This window comes from Pseudonaja textilis, unplaced genomic scaffold (genome assembly GCF_049901715.1).
Source record: "Pseudonaja textilis isolate UNSWEBS1 unplaced genomic scaffold, rPseTex1.2 PTEXSCF23, whole genome shotgun sequence".
NCBI classification, from domain to species: Eukaryota; Metazoa; Chordata; class Lepidosauria; order Squamata; family Elapidae; genus Pseudonaja; species Pseudonaja textilis.
The window spans coordinates 722298-742784 of NW_028262868.1; the positions used below are offsets into that span (position 1 = coordinate 722298).

General features: G+C 52.9%; 1 protein-coding gene across 1 annotated transcript in view; it reads right to left on the reverse strand.

The window, feature by feature from the left end:
- GIGYF1 (GRB10 interacting GYF protein 1) overlaps positions 1 to 20487 on the reverse strand; it is a 48184-nt gene that overhangs the window by 11817 nt on the left and 15880 nt on the right. The window contains 9 exon segments of the mRNA XM_087919007.1: positions 70 to 162; positions 362 to 444; positions 1747 to 1847; positions 5091 to 5204; positions 5491 to 5693; positions 17066 to 17257; positions 19370 to 19512; positions 19659 to 19859; positions 19985 to 20147. Of these exon segments, the coding sequence (XP_087775133.1) occupies positions 70 to 162; positions 362 to 444; positions 1747 to 1847; positions 5091 to 5204; positions 5491 to 5693; positions 17066 to 17257; positions 19370 to 19512; positions 19659 to 19859; positions 19985 to 20147 (1293 nt within the window).

The window sequence follows — 20487 nt, forward strand, 5'->3', positions numbered from 1 at the left end:
CGTGGTGGGGAGTGGTGGAGGGAGGGGGCTTGAAAGGTGGGGGAGGAACCTCCCGGCACTTGCCCTTGCCTGCTTCCGCCGGTACAGCTCCTCCTCTTCCCGCCGCTTCCGCTCCTCGTCGTCCCGCTTCGCCCTGAGTTCGGCCCCTCGGCGCTCTTGGAGCTGGAAAGGAGACGGCGGAGCGGACGGGGAGAGAGAGAGAGCCGCGTGGGTCACGGGGGTGTGTGTGTGTGGCGGGGGAGGAGCAACGGGGTGCCTCCACCTCCTCCCCCGCCCCTTTCTTAGGGCGCGCTCCCGGAAGTCAGAGGGGAGGGGAGGGGGGAGAGGGAGGGGGAGAGGGAGGGAGGGGGATCCCACTCACTTTATGCTGTAGCTGAAGTTGTTCCAAGATCGGACCCTGAGTTGAAGAGTTAATTGGAATATCCCACAAACTGGCCTCACCGCCTGGGAGGAGAGAGGGGGGGAAAGGAGGTTACTGTGGGAAGGGAGACCCCAGGTTGGGGGAGAGGGGAGAGGGAGGGAGACACAGAGAGAGAGAGAGAGAGAGAGAGAGAAGGAGGGGGAGAAAAAAGGAGAGGGAGTGTGAGGGGAGAGAGAGGGAGAGAGAGAGAGAGGAAGAGAGAGAGAGAGAAAAAGAGAGAGGGAGAGGGAGAAAGGGAGGGAGGAGTAAGAGAGGGAAGGAGGGAGAGGGGGAGGTAGAGAGGGAAGAGGGGAGAGGAGGGAGAAGAGGGAGGGGGAGGAAGAGGAGGAGGGAGGAGGGAGGGGAGGGAGGAGAGGGGAGGAGAGGAAGGAGAGGGAAGAGAGGGACAGAGGAATGTGAGGGGAGAGGGAGGGAGGGAGGAGAGGAGAGGAGGGAGAGAAGGGGGAGAGGAGGGGGAGAGAGAAAGGGATGGAGGGAGAGGGAGTATGGGGGAGAGAGAGGGAGGGAGAGGGAGGAGTAAGGGAGGGGAGAGAGGGAGGGGAAGGAGAGGGAGAGAGAGGGAAAGGGAGGAGGGAGAGGGAGTGTGAGGGGAGAGAGGGAGGGAGGGAGGGAGAAAGGAAGGGGAGAGGGGAGAGAGAGGGAGGGAGGAGTAAGAGAGGAAGGGAGGGGGGAAGGAGAGAGGGAATGTGAGTGGAGTGAGAGGGAAGGAAAGAGAGAGGGGAAGGTGAGGGGAGAGGGGGGAGAGGAAAGGGAGAAAAGGAGGAGGAGAGAGAGGGGGAGGGAGGAGTAAGAGAGGAAGGGAGAGTGAGGGGAGAGAGGGAGAAAAGGAGGAGGAGGGAGAGAGGGAGGGAGGAGTAAGAGAGGAAGGGAGAGGGGGAAGGAGAGAGAGAGAGGGAGAGAGAGAGGGAAGGAGAGAGAAAGAGAGAGGAAAGAGATAGAGACAGAGAGAGCGCTTTCCCGAGCCCCACGCCTTCCCCCTTTCTCGAACCGCCGGTATCCGGGCCGTGTCCCCCCGCCCCCTCTCCTCTCCAATCTCGAGAAGACTACGAAGCCCATCCGCCGCCTCGGCCTTTTCCTCTCCACCTCCCGGCCCCCGCTGGGCCGAGCCGAGAGCGCCTCCAGATTACGGGACGGGACGGGGGGCCCGTTTTCGCGGGGTTGCGCGGGAGAGGGACTCCCGCCCTGACCACCGATTCCCAGGACCTCCTCTCCTCCCCCTTTCCACCAGGAGGTTCCCACACCCCGTCCCCTCCCCTCTCCTATCCTCCCCTCCCCAAACCCCCACCCCGAACCCCCCACGCGCCCCCAGGGACCCCGTCAGCGACCTGCTTGCGGTGAGGCTGAGGTATGTGTGTCCCAGAGGGACCCAGTGTCTGGCACAGATATGGACCGGTTCATCGAGGGGATCAGGGCCTGTTCCCCAGCTCTGGAAAAAAAGAGAGAGGAGAGAGGAGAGGAGAGGGAAGGGGAGGGGTATTAAATCCACCCGGCTCTCCCCCCCTCCCCAAAATGACCCCCACCCACCCACAGACACACGCAGCTTCGGAAGAGAGAGAGAGAGAGAGAGAGAGAAATTTAAATATATGTCAAATGTAATAATGGGGGGACAGAATAGGAGATTATAGGGGGTGTGTGAGGGGTGATTTTATATTTAATTGATATTATATTATAATATACTTTATATTTTGTATTTCACACGCAGCTTCGGAAGAGAGAGAGAGGGAGAAAATTTAAATATATGCCAAATGTAATAATGGGGGGGACAGAATAGGAGATTATAGGGGGGTGTGAGGGTGATTTTATATTTAATTGATATTATATTATAATATACTTTATATTTTGTATTTCACGCAGCTTTGGAAGAGAGAGAGGGAGAAAATTTAAATATATGTCAAATGTAATAATGGGGGGGACAGAATAGGAGATTATAGGGGGTGTGCAGGGAGGTGATTTTATATTTAATTGATATTATATTATAATATACTTTATATTTTGTATTTCACACGCAGCTATGGAAGAGAGAGAGAGGGAGAAAATTTAAATATATGCCAAATGTAATAATGGGGGGGACAGAATAGGGGATTATAAGGGGGTGATTTTATATTTATTGATATCATATTCTAATATACTTTATATTTGTATCGATTGATATATTTTTTTTAAAATTTATATATTGATGTACTTCCCAGATGTTGTTCCGTTCTACTTTGTGGATTGATGGGATTCTGTTTTTATTTTTATTTTATTTATTTTTTTATTTTGACGGGATTGATTTTTGTCTGAACGATGGTTTGACGGGGTGGAAGCTGCCTCGAGTCGCCATGGGCGAAATAAAGGCGGAAATAAAATAAAATTAAAAAATAAAATAAAACAAAACAAAACGATAAAAAAAAATATAGAACCAAACCATACAATAAAAGTAAAAAAAAATAAAAAATAAAATAAAATAAAATAATAAAAGATAAAAAATAGAAAACATAAAACATGTCAGAGAGAAAACATAAAACATGTCAATAAAACATATATAATGAAGGCAAATGTAATAATGAAAAGGGGATTTATTAAGGGATAACTATAAATTAAGATGAAATTTTGATTGATCAATGACATGATTGAATCTATCTTTTCTTTTATGGACACTCACAGCATTTGCACCAAGACAATTTCCTTGTGTGTTCAATCACACTTGGCCAATAATTCTTTCTTTCTTTCCTTCCTTCCTTCCTTCCTTCCAATAATTCTTTTTCTTTCCTTCCTTCCTTCCTTCCTTCCTTCCTTCCTTCCAATAATTCTTTTTCTTTCTTTCTTTCTTTCCTTCCTTCCTTCCTTCCTTCCTTCCTTCCTTCCTTCCTTCCTTCCTTCCTTCCTTCCTTCCTTCCTTTCCTTCCTTCCTTCCTTGCACCAAAGACAAATTCCTTGTGTGTCCAATCACACTTGGCCAATAAAAAGAATTCTATTTCTACTTTATCCTTATTCCATTCGATATATTCTATTCTATTTTTATTCCATTCCATATATTCTATTCTATTCCATATATTCTATTATTTCATTCCATGTATTCTATTATTATTCAATACCATATATTCTATTCTATTGTATTCCTGTTCTATTCCATATATTGTATTGTATGGTATTGTACTGTAGTCTAGTCTAGTCTATTCGATTCCACACATTCTATTCTATTATTATTCAATACCATATATTCTATTCTATTCTATTCTATTCTATTCTATTCTATTCTATTCTATTCTATTCTATTCTATTCTAGTCTAGTCTATTCTTATTCTATTCCATATGTTCTATTCTATCCGATTCTATTCCATATATTCTATTCTATTGTTATTCCATTTATATATATTGTATTATATTGTATTGTAGTCTAGTCTAGTGTAGTCTATTCCACTCCACATATTCGATTCAATTCTATTCCTATTCTATTCCATACATTCTATTCTATTGTATTCCTATTCTATTCCATATATTGTATTGTAAGAAGGTATTGTACTGTATTGTACTGTAGTCTGGTCTAGTCTATTCGATTCCACACATTCTATTCTATTATTATTCAATACCATATATTCTATTCCTATTCTATTCCATATGTTCTATTCTATTCCATTCTATTCCACATATTCTATTCTATTGTTATTCCATTCCATATATTGTATTGTATGGCATTGTACGGTATTCTAGTCTAGTCTAGTCTGTTCCATTCCACATATTCTATTCTATTATTATTCAATACCATATATTCTATTCGATTTCTATTCTATTCTAATTCCATTCCATATATTCTGTTCTGTTCTGTTCTATTCCATATATACTATTCCATTCTATTCTATTCTATTCTATATTCTATATTTTATATTCTATTCTATTCTATTCTATATTCTATTCTATATTCTATTCTATTCCATATTCTATTCTATTCAATTCCATATTCCATATTCCATATTCCATGTTCTGTTCTATTCTATTCTATTCTATTCTATTCTATTCTATTCTATTCTATATTCTATATTCTATATTCTATATTCTATTCTACATTCTATTCTGTTCTATATTCTATTCTATTCTCCTCTATTCTATTCTGTGTTCTATTCTCTTCTATATTCTATTCTATTCTATTCTATTCTATTCTATTCTATTCTATTCTATTCTATTCTATTCTCATTCCGTGAACAGATTAAACTGCTCAGCACGTTTGAGTATCTAATGACGCCGGGAGATAAAAGAGCGTGAACCCCAAAAACCAGAAAGCCCGCTATAAAGTCCTTTGTGCGACCGTCAAAGACGGAGGATGAGAACAGGCGACCGACGATGTGGTGTCGGAAGGGTTGGTACTTGTGATTTATGGGGTTGACTCTGATTTCCAAGGTCCAAACACCCTGGAAACCTCGTCTCTTCTCCTCGACCCAGGTGTATTTTTTTTAAACAAAGGTAACAAAAAATAAAAATATAAAAAAATGATATTATATATTTATATTATATATAAAATTATATTATAAAATGATATAAAAATAAAATTAAAAACGTCGTTCAAAAAAGGAAGGCCGCCGCTTCCCTGTCCTTCCCGCGGCCAAGGAAGGGGATTCCCCTCCCCGCTTCACTCCCCCTCCGCGAGAGGAGGTGAAGGAGGTGAAGGAGGCGGGATAGGCGGGTGTGTTACCTGGGCTTGAGCGCCTGGAGCTGCTGGAGGAAGCTGCTCAGCTGCTGCTGCTGGGCCAGGTCCCCCGAGGAGGCCGCCACCTTCTGCTGGAGGGCGCACTGGGCATATTGCCGGCTGGACGGGAAAAACACACAAAAAGGGGGACGGGTAGCCCAGGCGGGAAGAAGGCTCCTCCTCTTCCTTCCTGGGGCGGGGGTGTTACGCGGGGTGGGGAGAGGAAGAAGCGGGAGAAAGGGTGACCCCCTCCCTCCCGCTCTCACTTCCGAGACTCGGAAAAAAGCGACCAAAACGTCGTTCCGGAAATACCGAAAAACGGAGGGGCGCAGAACGGGCCGGTTGCTTTCGCCATCCGTAAAGGGGAAGCCGGCCCAACGCTGGGAAACGCCCGGCCCGTTTCTACCTGTTGACGAGCTGAAGCAACTGCTGCTGCTGGAGCTGTTGGTAGATGGCGGCGGCGGCCAGTTCCTGCTGCTTCTTCAGGCGCTCCTGGTCCAGGTTCCCCTGGAGGGGCGAGAGGAGGGGGTCACCTACCCCCTGGCATGTGAAGACAGGACCCTGGAGCGCCTGCAGCAGGGAGCCTGCTCCTCTCTCTCTCTCTCTCTCTCTCTCTTTCCCTCTCTGTTCCTCTCTTTCTTTCCCTCTCTATACCTCTCTTTTTTTCCCCCCTCCTTCTCTCTCTCTCTGTTCCTCTATTTCTCTTTTTCCCTCTCTCTCTCTCTTTTTCACTCTTTCTTTCCCTCTCTCTGTTCCTCTCTCTCTCTCTTTTTTTCTTTCTCTTTCTCTTTCCCCGCTCTCTCTTTCTCTCTCACTCTCTTGTTCTCTCTTTCCCTCTCTCTGTTCCTCTTTCTCTCTCTTTTTTCCTTTCTCATTCCCTCTCTCTTTCTCTTTCCCTCTCTCTCTCTTTCCCTCTCTGTTCCTCTCTCTCTCTTTCCTTTCTCTCTCTTTCTCTCTCTCTCTATTTTCCTCTTTCTCTCTCTTTCTCTTTCCCTCTCTGTTCCTCTTTCTCTCTTTTTCCTCTTTCTCTCTCTCTTTCTCTTTCCCCTCTCTTTCTCTTTCTCTCACTCTTTCTCTTTCCGTTCCTCTTTCTCTCTCTTTTCTTTCTCTCTTTCTCTTTCCCTCTCTCTCTCTTTTCTCTCTCTCTCTCTCTTTCTTTCTCTCTCTCACTCTCTTGTTCTTTCCCTCTCTCTGTTCCTCTTTCCCTTTTTTCCTTTCTCTCTCACTCTTTCCCTCTCACCCTCTCTTCCCCCTCTCTTCTCTTCCCCCCTCTCTTTCTCTTTCCCTCTCTCTCTTTTCTTTCCCTCTCTCTTTCTCTCTTCCTCCCCTCTCTTTTTCTCTTTCCTCTCTTTTTTCTTTCCCTGTCCTTCTTTTTCTCTTTCTCTCTTTTTCTTTCTCTCTCTCACTCTCACTCTTTCCCTCTCTTTCTTTTTCTCTTTCCCCCTCTCTCTTTCTCTTTCCCTCTGTCTTTTTCTCTTTCTCTTTCTTTTCTCTCTCTCTCTCTCTCTCTTTCCCTCTCTCTTTTTCTCTTTCCCTCTCTCTCTCTTTTTCTCTTTCCCTCTGTCTTTCTTTTCTCTTTCTATTTCTCTCTCTTTTTCTTTCTCTCTCTCTTTCTCTCTCACAAACACACACACACACCCCGCAAGCCAAACGGAGGGGCTCTTCAATGCCCCACTTTCCAAGGTAGGAGCATCGGGTGGGGGTGGGGGAGGGGCAAAGGACAACGCTCTAAATGAAGGGGGGCAGGGAGTCCCACACCAGAGGTGGCCCCCAAAATGGCTTTCAATGAAGAGCCTAACCCAGGGGGTCTCCAACCATGGCCACTTTTCAGACTTCTGGACTTCAACTCCCAGAATTCCCCCCAGCCGGCTTTGCTAGAACTTCAACTCTCTTAAACCTGCTTACTCTCTTCTCATCCCTTCCTCTGCCATCTGCCTTCTTACTCTCTTCTCATCCCTTCCTCTGCCATCTGCCTTCTTACTCTCTTCTCATCCCTTCCTCTGCAATCTGCCTGCTTACTCTCCTGTCATCCCTTCCTCTCCAATCTGCCTGCTTACTCTCTTGCAATCCCTTCCTCTCCAATCTGCCTGCTTACTCTCTTGCAATCCTTTCCTCTGCAATCTCCCTGCTTACTCTCTTCTCATCCCTTCCTCTGCAATCTGCCTGCTTCCTCTCCTGTCATCCCTTCCTCTGCAATCTGTCTTCTTACTCTCCTCTGCATCCCTTCCTCTCCAATCTGCCTGCTTACTCTCTTGCAATCCTTTCCTCTGCAATCTCCCTGCTTACTAGATGGATAGATAGATGGATGGATGGATAGAAAGATAGATCGATGGATGGATGGATGGATGGATGGATGGATGGATGGATGGATAGATGGATGGATTGGTGGATCGAGGACCTGGATAGATGGATGGATGGATAGATGGATGGATGGATTGTGGTGGATGGTGGTGGATGGATGGATGGATGGATGGATAGATAGATGGATAGATGGATGCGGATGGTGGACGGTGTGATGGATGGTGGATGGATGGATGGATGGATGGATGGATGGATGGATGTGGATGGATGTGGATGGATGGGGGTGATGGATGGTGGATGGTGGTGGTGGATGGATGGGTGGATGGATGTAGATGGTGGATGGTGGTGGTGGATGGTGGTGGATGGATGGATGGGTAGATGGCGGTGGTGGATGGATGGATGGATGGATGGATGGATGGATGGATAGATGGTGGATGGATGGATGGGTGGACGTGGTGGTAGATGGATGTGTGGTAGTAGATGGATGGACGGTGGACGGGCGGCGGTGGGCGCGCGGACGGTGGATGGATGGATGGATGGATGGGTAGATGGATGGATGGTGGTGGATGGTGGATGGATGGATGGTGGATGATGGATGGATGGATAGATGGGGGATGGACGGGGGTGGATGGATGGATGGATGGGTGACGGATGGGTGGTAGATGGATGGATGGATGGATGGTTGGATGGATAGATGGATGGATGGATGATGTGGATGGTGGTGGTGGATGGATGTGGATGGTGGTGGTGGCGGCAGCAGATGGATGTGGTGGATGGATGGATGGATGGTGGTAGATGGATGGATGGATGGTGGATGGTGGTGGTGTGGTGGTGGATGGATGATGGATAGATGGATGGATAGATGGATGTGGTGGATGGATGGTGATGGATAGATGATGGATGGTGGGGTGGATGGTGGATGGATAGATGATGGATGGATGGATGGATGGTGGATGGATGGATGGATAGATGGATGGATGGATAGATGGTGGATGGATGGTTGGTGGATGGATGGTGTGGTGCGCGGATGGCGGTGGTGGTGATGGTGGTGGTGGTGATGGATGGATGGATGGACGGGGAGATGGATGGATGTGGTGGATGGATGGATGGTGGTGGTGGTCGGTTGGATGGATGGATGGATGGACGGATGATAGTGGATGGATGTGGTGGTGGATGGATGGATGGGTGGACGTGGATGGATGACGGATGTGGATGGATGGTGGTGGTGGTGGATGTGATGGGTGATGGATGGGCGGTGGTGTGGATGTGGTGGATGGATGGATGGATGGATGATGGTTGGTGGTGGATGGATGGATGGCGGTGGATGGATGGATGGATGGTGGTGGATGGATGGTGGGTGGATGCGGTGGGTGGTGCGGCGGACGATGGATGGCGGTGGATGGTGGTGGATGGATGGATGGATGGATAGATGGATGGTGGATGGTGGATGGCGGATGGATGGATGGTGGTGGATGGATGGGGGGGGTGGTGGATGTGGTGGATGGTGGTGGTGGTGGATGGTGGTGGATGGATGGTGGATGGATGGATGGTGGATGGTGGTGGATGGTGGTGGATGGCGTGGTCGGCGTGGATGGGGCGGTTGGCGGCGGATGGAGGGGATGGATGGTGGTGGTGTGGATGGATGGTGGTGGATGGTGTGGTGGTGGATGGGTGGTGGATGGCGGCGGATGATGGATGGTGGATGTGTGGTGGTGGATGGTGGATGGCTGGTAGATGGATGGTGTGGTGGTAGTGGATGGATGGCGGGTGGCGGCGGCGGTGGTGGATGGATGGGTGGGGCGATGGATGGATGGATGGATGGATGGGTGGATGGATGGATGGATGGATGGTGGTGTGGATGGATGGTAGATGGTGGATGGGTGGATGGTGGACGGACGGGTGGGATGGTGGTGGCGGATGGTGCGGTGGTGGATGGATGGTGGATGGATGGATGGATGGGCGGTGGTGGCGGTGTGGTGGTGTGCAGTGGATGGTAGACGGATGGAGGTGTGGTGGATGGATGGGTGGATGGATGGATGGATGGGTAGATGGATGGATGGATGGATGGTGGTGGTGGATGATGGATAGATGGATGGTAGATGGATAGATGGATGGATGATGGATGGGATGGATGGTAGATGGCGGTGTGGTGGATGGATGTGGCGTGGATGGATGGTGATGGACGGATGACCCGAGGATGGATGGATGGATGGATGGATGGTGGTAGTGGATAGATGGATGGTGGTGGATGGTGGTGGATGGATAGCGCGGTGGCGGCGGTGGAGGGTGATGGATCGCGGTGGATGGATGGTGGATGGATGGTGTGGTTGTGGTGGATGGTGGATGGTGGATGGTGGATGGTGGATAGATGGATGGGGCGGTGGATGGTTGGATGGATGGATGGGGGAGGGGATGGTGGTGGATGGATAGATGGATGGTGGTAGATGGTGGATGGATGGACAGGGGTGGATGGTGGATGGATGGCGGTGGACGGATGCGGTGGATGGATGGTGGATGGTGGATGGCGGCGGTGGACGGCGGTCGGATGGGATGGATGTGGATGGTAGTGGTGGTGGTGGAGTGGTGGATGGATGGTGGATGGTGGATGGTTGGTGGTGCGGTGGCGGGGGTGGAGATGGTGGCGGCGGTGGGTGGGTGGTGGTGGATGATGGATGGATGGGTGATGGTGGATGGTGGATGGACGGTGGGTGGTGGATGGTGTGGCGGCGGTGGGTGGATGGGATGGTGGATGGGCGGCGGACGGTGGATGGTGGTGGTGGATGGATGGGTGGTGGTGGATGGATGGATGGTGGATGGATGGTGGTGGTGGATGGTGGTGGTGGCGGATGGGATTGGAGGGGGGGGGGGTGGTGGTGGTGGATGGTGGATGCTGGTGGAGGGTGGTGGTGGATGGTGGTGGAGCGCGGCGGTGGTGGCGGGCGGCGGTGGTGGTGGATGGATGATGGTGGATGGTGGTGGATGGGTGTGGTGGATGGTGGTGGATGGATGGTGGATGGCGGTGGCGGACGTGTGGTGTGGATGGATGGCGGTGGATGTGGTGGCGTGGGCGGGATGGATGTGGTGGATGGTGGATGGATGGTGGTGGATAGACGGACGGATGGGCGTGGTGGTGGATGGATGGTGGAGGTGTGGATGGATGGATGGATGGATGGTGGATGGATAGTGGATGGATGGACGGGTCGGATGGATGGGCGGATGGATGGTGGTGGATGGATGGGTGGATGGGTGGTGGATGGTGGATGGTGGCGGACGGAGCGGCGGTGGATGGGGATGGTGGTGGATGGTGGATGGATGGGTGGATGGGTGGATGGATGGATGGATAGATGGTGGATGGATGGGGATGGCGTGGATGGTGGTGTGGATGGGGGTGGTGGATGGATGGATAGATGGATGGTAGATGGATGGATGGTGGATGGATAGTGGTAGCGGGCGGCGGACGGACGCGGCGTGGATGGATGGATGGTGGTGGATGGTGGTGGATGATGGATGATGGATGGTGGATGGATGGTGGATGGATGGATGGCAGATGGATGGATGGATGGCGGCGGCGGTGGCGGTGGCGGTGGATGGCGGATGGATGGATGGGATGGCGGTGGTGGATGGATGGTGGATGGTGGATGGATGGATGGAGGTGTGGTGGATGGATGGACGTGGTGGTGGATGGCGTGGTGGATGGACGGATGGGTGGATGATGGATGGTGGATGGATGGGATGGTGGATGGATGGTGGATGGATGGATGGTGGTGGTGGATGGGTGGATGGATGGTTGGGTGTGGTGGATGGTGGTGGTGGACGGACGGGATGTGGATGGTGGTGGTGGTGGTGGATGGGTGGTGGTGGTGGATGATGGATGGGTGGTGGACGTGGATGGATGGTGGTGGTGGATGGATGGATGGTGGATGGATGGTGGATGGATGGATGGTGGTGGTGGTGGACGGCGGTGGTGGTGGATGGTGGTAGATAGATGGATGGATGGATGGATGATGGTGGATGGATGGTGGTGGCGGTGGTGCGGTGGGGGTGGTGGTGGTGTGGATGGTGGATGGATGGTGGTGGATGGGGATGGATGGATGGATGGTGGTGGTGGTGGATGGATGGTGGGTGGTGGATGGTGGCGGACGGGCGATGGTGGTGGATGGTGGTGGATGGTGATGGATGGATGTGGTGGATGGTGGATGGTGGATGGATGGATGGTGGTGGTGGCGCGCGGGCGGTGGTGGCGGGTGGTGTGGTGGTGTGGTGGTGGTGGATGGGTGGTGGTGGCGCGGATAGATGGCGGATGGATGGCAGATGGATGGTGGTGGATGGATGGATGGATGGATGGATGGGTGGTGGTGGTGGTGGTGGATGGTGGATGGGTGGATGGTGGTGGTGGCGGTGGTGGGCGGATGGGCGCAGACGGGTGGTGGTGGATGGATGGTGGTGGTGGATGGATGATGGTGGATGGATGGATAGTGGTGGATGGATGGGTGATGGATGGTGGATGGTGGCGGGCGTGGTGGTGGGTGGCGGTGGCGGATGGAGATGTGGCGGTGGATGGGTCGGGCATGGTAGATGGATGGATGGTGGATGGATGGTGGATGGATGGATGGCGGTGGGCGTGGATGGATGGATGGTGGATGGTGGTGGTGGATGGATGGTGGTGGCGGTGGTAGATGGTGGCGCGGCGGCGGCGGACGGGGGTGGCGGATGGATGGTGGTGGTGGTGTGTGGTGGATGGTGGATGGTGGATAGGTGGATGGTGGATGGATGGTCGGTGGTGGATGGATGGTAGATGGGTGGATGGATGGATGGATGGTGGATGGATGGATCGTGGATGGTGGTGGTGGTGGTGGTGGATGGATGGATGGATGGATGCGGTGCGGATGGGTGGGGCGGTGGATGGTGGTGGATGGTGGATGGATTGGATGGATGGTGGATGGATGGGCGTGTGGATGGTGGTGGATGGAGGATGGTGGATGGATGGTGGTGGATGGATGGTCGGTGGATGGATGGATGGATGGTGGATGGTGGTGGATGTGGTGGTGGATGTGGATGGGGCGGGCGCGTGGTGGATGATGGATGGGGTGGGTGGTGGTGGATGGCGTGGTGGCGGTTGTGGATGGTGGATGGCGGACAGGCGGCGTGGATGGATGGATGGATGGTGGATGGGTGGTGGTGGTGGTGGTGGATGGATGGGATGGGATGGATGATGTGGATGGTGGTGGTGGTTGGTGGACGGCGGTGGGGCGGTGGTGGATGTGTGGTGGTGGATGGTGGTGGATGTGGATGGGTGGTGGTGGTGGACGGTGTGGATGGTGGTGGATGGTGGATGGATGGGTGGATGGATGGTGGTGGGTGGATGGATGGATGGGTGGGTGGTGGTGGTGGTGGTGGTGGTGTGGATGGTGGACGGTGGATGGTGTGGATGTGGATGGATGGTGGTGGACGGGCGTGGATGGATGGGGTGGACAGATGGGTGGTGGATGGATGTGTGGATGTGGATGGATGGTGGTGGATGGGATGGATGGTTGGCGGATGGTGGTGGTGGTGGTGGGATGGATGGTGGTGGATAGGGGCGTGGATGGATGGATGGTTGGTGGATGGATGGTGGTGGATGGATGGGGGGGATGGGTGGTGGTGGATGGGTGGTGGTGGCGGTGGATGGTGGTGGTGGTGGATGGATGGTGGATGGCGGTGGATGGATGGATGGGTGGATGGCGGCGGCGGTGGTGGTGGTGGACGGTGGTGGTGGATGGGATGGGTGGCGGATGGGTGTGGTGGATGGTGGATGGATGGTGGATGCGGCGGATGGTGGTGGTGGTGGATGGTGGATGGTGGATGGTGGATGGTGGTTGGATGGATGGATGGATGGATGGATGTGGATGGCGGTGGATGGGTGGTGTGGATGGATGGATGTGGATGGTGTGGATGGATGGCGGTGGATGGACGTGGTGGTGGATGGATGGTGGATGGTGTGGATGGTGGATGGTGGCGTGGTGGGTGGTGTGGTGGTGGATGGTGGATGGATGGATGTGGTGGATGGTGGTGGAGGGGCAGACGGTGGTGGATGGTGGATGGATGGTGGATGGATAGATGGATGGATGTGGTGGTGGTGGTGGCGGTGGATGGGTGGCGGCGGCGGATGGGTGATGGTGGTGGTGGATGGTGGATGGATGGTGGTGGACGTGGATGGTGGATGGTGGTGGATGGTGGTGTGGATGGTGGGTCGGCGCAGATGGATGGATGGATGGTGGATGGATGGGTGGATGGGTGGTGCGTGGTGGAGCGTGGTGGATGGATGGTGGTGGGGCGGTAGTGGTGGATGTGGTGGTGGTGGATGGAGTGGTGGATGGATGTGGATGGATGGTGGATGGCGGTGGTGGTGGATGGTGGCGGCGGCGGATGGCGGTAGATGGATGGGTGGGCGGTGGTGGTGGATGGTGCGCAGTGGTGGTGGATGGATGGTGGATGGATGGATGGGTGGATAGATGGATGGATGGATGGATGGTGGATGGGCGTGGATGGTAGATGGATGGTGGTGGATGGTGGTGGCGGTTTGGTGATGGATGGATGGATGGTGGTGGTGGTGTGGTGGTGGGTGGTGGTGGTGGTGGTGGTAGATGGTGGTGGATGGATGGATGGATGGATGGATGGATGGTAGATGGATGGTTGGTTGATGGTGGTGGATGTGGTGGATGGATGGTGGTGGCGGTGGATGGGTGGCGGCGGTGGATGGATGGATGGATGGGTCGGTGGTGGTGGATGGTGGATGGTGGTGGATGGATGGATGGATGGTGGATGGATGGATGGTGGCGGCGGTGCGGCGGCGGTGGATGGTGACGTGGTGGTGGATGGTGGATGGGGCGTGGATGGATGGTGGTGATGGATGGTGTGGTGGTGGTGGATGGATGGTGGTGGTGGATGGATGGATGGTGGTGGTGGTGGCGGATGGACGGCGGCGTGGTGGATGGTGGATGGTGTGGTGGATGGTGGATGGTTGGTTAGATGGATGGATGGATGGATAGATGGATGGATGGTGGATGGTGGTAGCGGCGGTTGGTGGTCGTCGGACGGGTGTTGGATGGGTGTGGATGGATGGGTGGATGGATGGATGGGATGGTGGATGGGTGTGGATGGATGGATGGTGGTGGTGGTAGATGGATGGGTGGATGGATGGATGGATGGAGTGTGGTGGTGGTGGTGGTGGACGTGGTGGTGTGGTGGATGGTGCGTGGTGGTGGTGGATGGATGGTGGTGGATGGCGGTGTGGAGGGGGTGGTGGTGGTGGATGGATGGATGGATGGATGCGATGGTGGTGGACGTGGATGGATGGTGGATGGTGGATGGATGGTGTGGTGGATGGTGGATGGTGGTGGATGGTGTGGGTGGGTCGGCTGGTAGTAGTGGATGGTGGTGGTGGTGGTGGCGGTGGTGGTGCGTCGGTGGTGGGGGGGTGGTGGATGGTGGTGGTGGGATGTGGTCGATGGTGGATGGATGGTGGATGATGGTGGATGGTGGATGGATGGATGGTGGTGGATGGGTGGATATGGGTTGGCGGCGGTGGATGGTGGTAGATGGCGGCGGCGGATGATGGATGGATGGATGGACGGCGCGGTGGATGTGGTGGTGGTGGATGGATGGATGGTGGTGGATGGCGGTGGATGGTGGTGGATGTGGTGGATGGCGGCGGTGGATGGATGGTGGGGTGTGGATGGTGGCGGTGGTGGTGGCGGTGGTGGGTGGATGGTGGATGGATGGTGGATGGGTGGATGGACGGATGGTGGTGGATGGATGGATGGATGGTGGATGGGTGGTGGCGTGGATGGATGGTGGACGGCGCGGTAGCGGGTGGATGGATGGATGGATGGTGGATGGATGGGTGGTAGTGGATGGTGGATGGATGGTAGATGTGGTGGTGGTGGTGGTGGATGGTGGTGGATGGATGGATGGTGTAGATGGTGGATGGTGTGGTAGTGGATGGATGGATGGATGGATGGATGGTGGTGGATGGCGCGGATGTTGATGGATGGATGGATGGATGGATGGATGGATGGTGGTGGATGGATGGATGGTGGTGGATGGATGGATGGACGTGGATGGGCGTGGCGGTGGACGTGGACGGATGGGTGGATGGATGGATGGATGGCGGCGGTGGCGGTGGTGGATGGATGGTGGATAGATGGAGGGTGGATGGTGATGGATGGTGGATGGATGGATGGATGGGATGGATGGATGTGGATGGTGGATGTGGTGGATGGTGTGGATGGATGGATGGTGGATCGGTGGTGGATGGACGGTGGTGGTGGTGGTGGATGGTGGAGCGTGGATGGTGGGTGCGACAGATGGTGGTGGATGGATGGATGGATGGATGGATGGATGGCGGTGGTTGGTGCGGCGGTGGATGGGTGTGGTGGATGGGATGGATGGATGGTGGATGGTGGTGATGGATGGATGGATGTGGATGGTGGATGGGTGGTGGATGGATGGGGTGGTAGTGGTGGCATGGGGGTGTGGTTGGTGTTGGTGGTGGATGGATGGGTGGATGGATGGATGGATGGTGGATGGTGGTGGATGGTGGTGGCAGACAGCAGCAGTGGATGGATGGATGTGGGGGGACGGGTAGGCGCAGATAGATGGATGATGGATGGATAGATGGATGGGTGATGGATGGATGGTGGTGGATGGGTGATGGATGGTGGATAGATGGTGGATGGATGGATAGATGGTGGATGGTAGATGGACGTTGGATGGACGGATGGGTGGATGGTTGGGCGTGGATGGTAGTGGTGGTGGATGGTGGTGGTAGATGGTGGTGGATGTGTGGATGTAGCGGTGGAGGGCGTGGTGGATGGCGATGGATGGATGATGGTGGATGGATGGATGGTGGATGGTTGGTGGATGGACGGTGGATGGTGGTGGTGGTGGATGTTGGATGGATGGTGGATGGGTGGATGGATGGATGGTGGTCGTGACGGGTGGATGGATGGATGGATGGATGGATGGATGGATGGATGGATGATGGATGGTTGTGGATGGATGGATGCGTTGGTGGATGGATGGTGGATGGTGGATGGGTGGTGGTGGATGACAGGTGGGTGGTGGATGGATGGTGGTGGATGGTGTGGTGGATGGGGATGGTGGATGGATGGTGGTGGATGGATGGTGTGGTGGTGGATGGGTGGATGGTAGATGGCGGTGTGGAGGGTGGTGGCGGATGGTGGATGGTGTGGATGGATGTGTGGATGATGGTGGATGGATGGTGGATGTGATGGATGGATGGTAGATGGATGGATGGATGGATGGATGGCAGTGGTGGACGGTCGGTGTGGTGGTGGTGGTGGATGGTGGTGGTGATGGATGGATGGATGGATGGTGTGATGGATGGTGGACGGATGGATGGATGGATGGATGGTGGATGGATGGATGGTGGATGGATGGTGGTAGATGGATGGATGGATGGATGATGGATGGATGGATGGTGGTGGTGGATGGATGGTGGCGGTGTGGATGGTGGATGGCGTGGATGTTGGTGGATGTAGATGGATGGGTGTGGTGGATAGATGGATGGATGGATGGATGGATGGATGGTGGTGGTGGTGGCGCGGATGGATGGGAGAGAGAGGAAGGAAGGGCCCGTGAGCGTGAGCCCGAGAGTCGAGATCCTTCCTGCCCCCAACCCCGGGGAGCTCTCGGGAGGTCGGGCCTCACCTTGGATCTCCCTTGGGGGTCCTTGTAAACCACTTCATGGCGGCTTCGTGGGGAGAGGGGCAAGGCGGCCGCCGTGGTTGCGGTGGTCGGGCGATGGCCTGGCCAAAGTGCTCTTCCTCCAGCGAGCTGTCCTGCAGGGAGGCCACCATCTTCTCCGCTTCCTTTTTTTTAAAAAAATAAAAATATATAATATTTTATATATGTATACATATACATACACACACACACACACACATTTATATATTTATCTATCTATCTATCTATCTATCTATCTATCTATCTATCTATCTGGATCTTTGGTTATTCGGGTTTTCTCCCGCGTAAGATTGGAAGTATCTAGGCAACGTTTCGATGAAGTCTCATTCGTTATCTTCAGGCTTGTGTCTTCGGCTCTGTGCTTCTCAGAGTGAAGCACAGATATATATATATTTGTTTTCTGAGGTTCTCGCGGGTATTAGTATGTGGATCTTCGGTTATTCGGGTTTTCTCCCGCGTAAGACTGGAAGTATCTAGGCAACGTTTCGATGAAGTCTCATTCATCATCTTCAGGCTTGTGTCTTCGGCTCTGTGCTTCTCAGAGTGAAGCACAGATATATATATATATATGTGTGTGTATGTATGTATGTATGTATATGTATATGTGTGTTTGTATGTATATATATATATGTATGTATGTATGTATGTATGTTTTCTGAGGTTCTGCGGGTATTAGTATGTGGATCTTCAGTTATTCGGTTTTCTCCCGCGTAAGATTGGAAGTATCTAGGCAACGTTTCGATGAAGTCTCATTCTTCATCTTCAGGCTTGTGCTTCGGCTCTGTGCTTCTCAGAGTGAAGCACAGATTTATATATATATATATTTGTTTTCTGAGGTTCTCGTGGGTATTAGTATGTGGATCTTTGGTTATTCGGGTTTTCTCCGCGTAAGATTGGAAGTATCTAGGCAATGTTTCGATGAAGTCTCATTCATCATCTTCAGGCTTGTGTCTTCGGCTCTGTGCTTCTCAGAGTGAAGCACAGATTTATATATATATATATTTGTTTTCTGAGGTTCTCGCGGGTATTAGTATGTGGATCTTTGGTTATTCGGGTTTTCTCCCGCGTAAGATTGGAAGTATCTAGGCAACGTTTCGATGAAGTCTCATTCATCATCTTCAGGCTTGTGTCTTCGGCTCTGTGCTTCTCAGAGTGAAGCACAGATATATATATATATATATTTGTTTTCTGAGGTTCTCGTGGGTATTAGTATGTGGATCTTTGGTTATTCGGGTTTTCTCCCGCGTAAGATTGGAAGTATCTAGGCAATGTTTCGATGAAGTCTCATTCATCATCTTCAGGCTTGTGTCTTCGGCTCTGTGCTTCTCAGAGTGAAGCACAGATATATATATTTGTTTTCTGAGGTTCTCGCGGGTATTAGTATGTGGATCTTTGGTTATTCGGGTTTTCTCCCGCGTAAGATTGGAAGTATCCAGGCAACGTTTCGATGAAGTCTCATTCATCATCTTCAGGCTTGTGTCTTCAGCTCTAGCAAACGTTGCCTAGATACTTCCAATCTTACGCGGGAGAAAACCCGAATAACCGAAGATCCACATACAAACACCCGCGAAAACCTCAGAAAACAAATTATAGTATAGTTCAAATTATAGTATAGTTCAAAGTGAACGTATGAATGGATATAAAGATGTATCAAGACTGTGCAGAAATGGACAAGTGGACGTTAAAACTGAAAGAGAAAGAAGAGTCGGAGTATTGTGAAATTGGGGATAATTGGTATAATTGGCTGAATAATAAAGGAAATAAGAAAAGTATAGTTCAAAGTGAATGTACGAATGTATATAAAGATGTATCAAAGGTAGATAATTTGTATGAGATTGATGTGTAGAATAATTTGTATAATAATGATGATACAATACTCTTAAAAGTCAAGATTAATGCGCGTTCAAAGGTCTCTTAGGCCCCCTTTTATCATTTCTGTTATTTATTCCCTTCTTTTTAAATTTAATTTGTATTTTTAGGCCGCTCCCTTGAAAGGCGACTTGGCGGGAAAGGAGTGTGTGCATGTGTGTGTGTGTGTGTGTGTCTTACAATTACCTGGCATGCCTTCTTACCTGTCCAAGAGCTCCCCCTGGCATCAGCAACCCAAGGGAAAACCCGTTGGTGCCAGGATACCAGGCGGAAGCCCCTCCCCTCCTGGCCCAGGAAGGGGAGGGACGTGGCGTTGCCGGCCCATCCCACGGCAGCCTCCCCCGCCCCCCCCCGGTGGGCATCCATACCTGTTGCAGGTGCTTCATCCCGTCCTCATCCTCGTTGTCGCCCACGGTGAATTCGGCGGCGGGAGCAGCAGGCGGGGCCACGGGAAGCGGGGGGACGGCGGACGGGGCGGGCTGAGCCGGGCAGCTGAGAGAGCCCGGGTCCCCTAGGCAGGCGGGAAGAACGAAGAGGGCGTCAACCAGACCGGGTTCACCCTTGCGCGGGGTGTCCCGCCCCCGACCCCGTGAGCGGGCAAAGCTTCCTCGGTCACGGGTCGCGAACCCCGCTTCTACCTTGGCCAGGGTCACCTACCATCCACGGCCTCGGCCTCTGGGTTGCCAGAGGACAGCAGCGCTAGCTTCTCGGCTTTGGAAGAGTTGCCCGGCGCGATATTTTCACAGTTGCTGGCGGCGGCGACGGCGAGAGGAATGAAGGGAGGGCTCGGCTGCCATGGGGTGCCCGGCGGAGCGGGGAGCTTCTTCTCCTCGGGGCCGAGCCAGGAGTCCTTTTGATCTGGAGGGAGGGAAAGAAGGAAGGCCTCAGCTTCCAAACCCCCGACGGCGGTCGCTGACCACCACCCCCGCCAGTCTCTCTCCGTCCAGGGGCTGCCACCCCAACGGCCTTCCCCCTCCCCTCACCTCTCTCCGCCCTCTCCACGGCGGTGGGGCTGACAGGCCCCTCTCTGGGGTTGCCTTCCTTGGCTTCCGGCGGCGGCTCCTCCGCCTCCTCTTCCTCCTGCTCCTCCGGCAGCGGCTGGAAAGTCAGCTCCTGCTCCTCCACCGCCAGGTCTTTGGGGCTCTTCTGCAGAAAACATGGGGAGGGGACGATTTCGCACCACGGGCTCGGCCTGCCTGCTTCACGAACCCCCCCTCCCGCCGCCAACCTTGGCCGCTTCCATGCCGAGATCTCTAAGCCAGTGGTCCCCAACCACTGGGCCCCAGACCGGTACCGGTCCGTGGATCATTTTTGTCCCGGGCCGCCTATTTCGCTCGGGCGCCGCCATCTTGTTTCGACGGCGCTTTGAGAAAGTGCTTCCGGGTGAGCTTGTCGGTCGTTGGAAAGCGGCATTTGGGTGAAGGAATCCTCCTCGCGCCTTCGTTTCGTCGAAAGGGGGGCGGCTTCGAATGAAGAGCCATCCCGA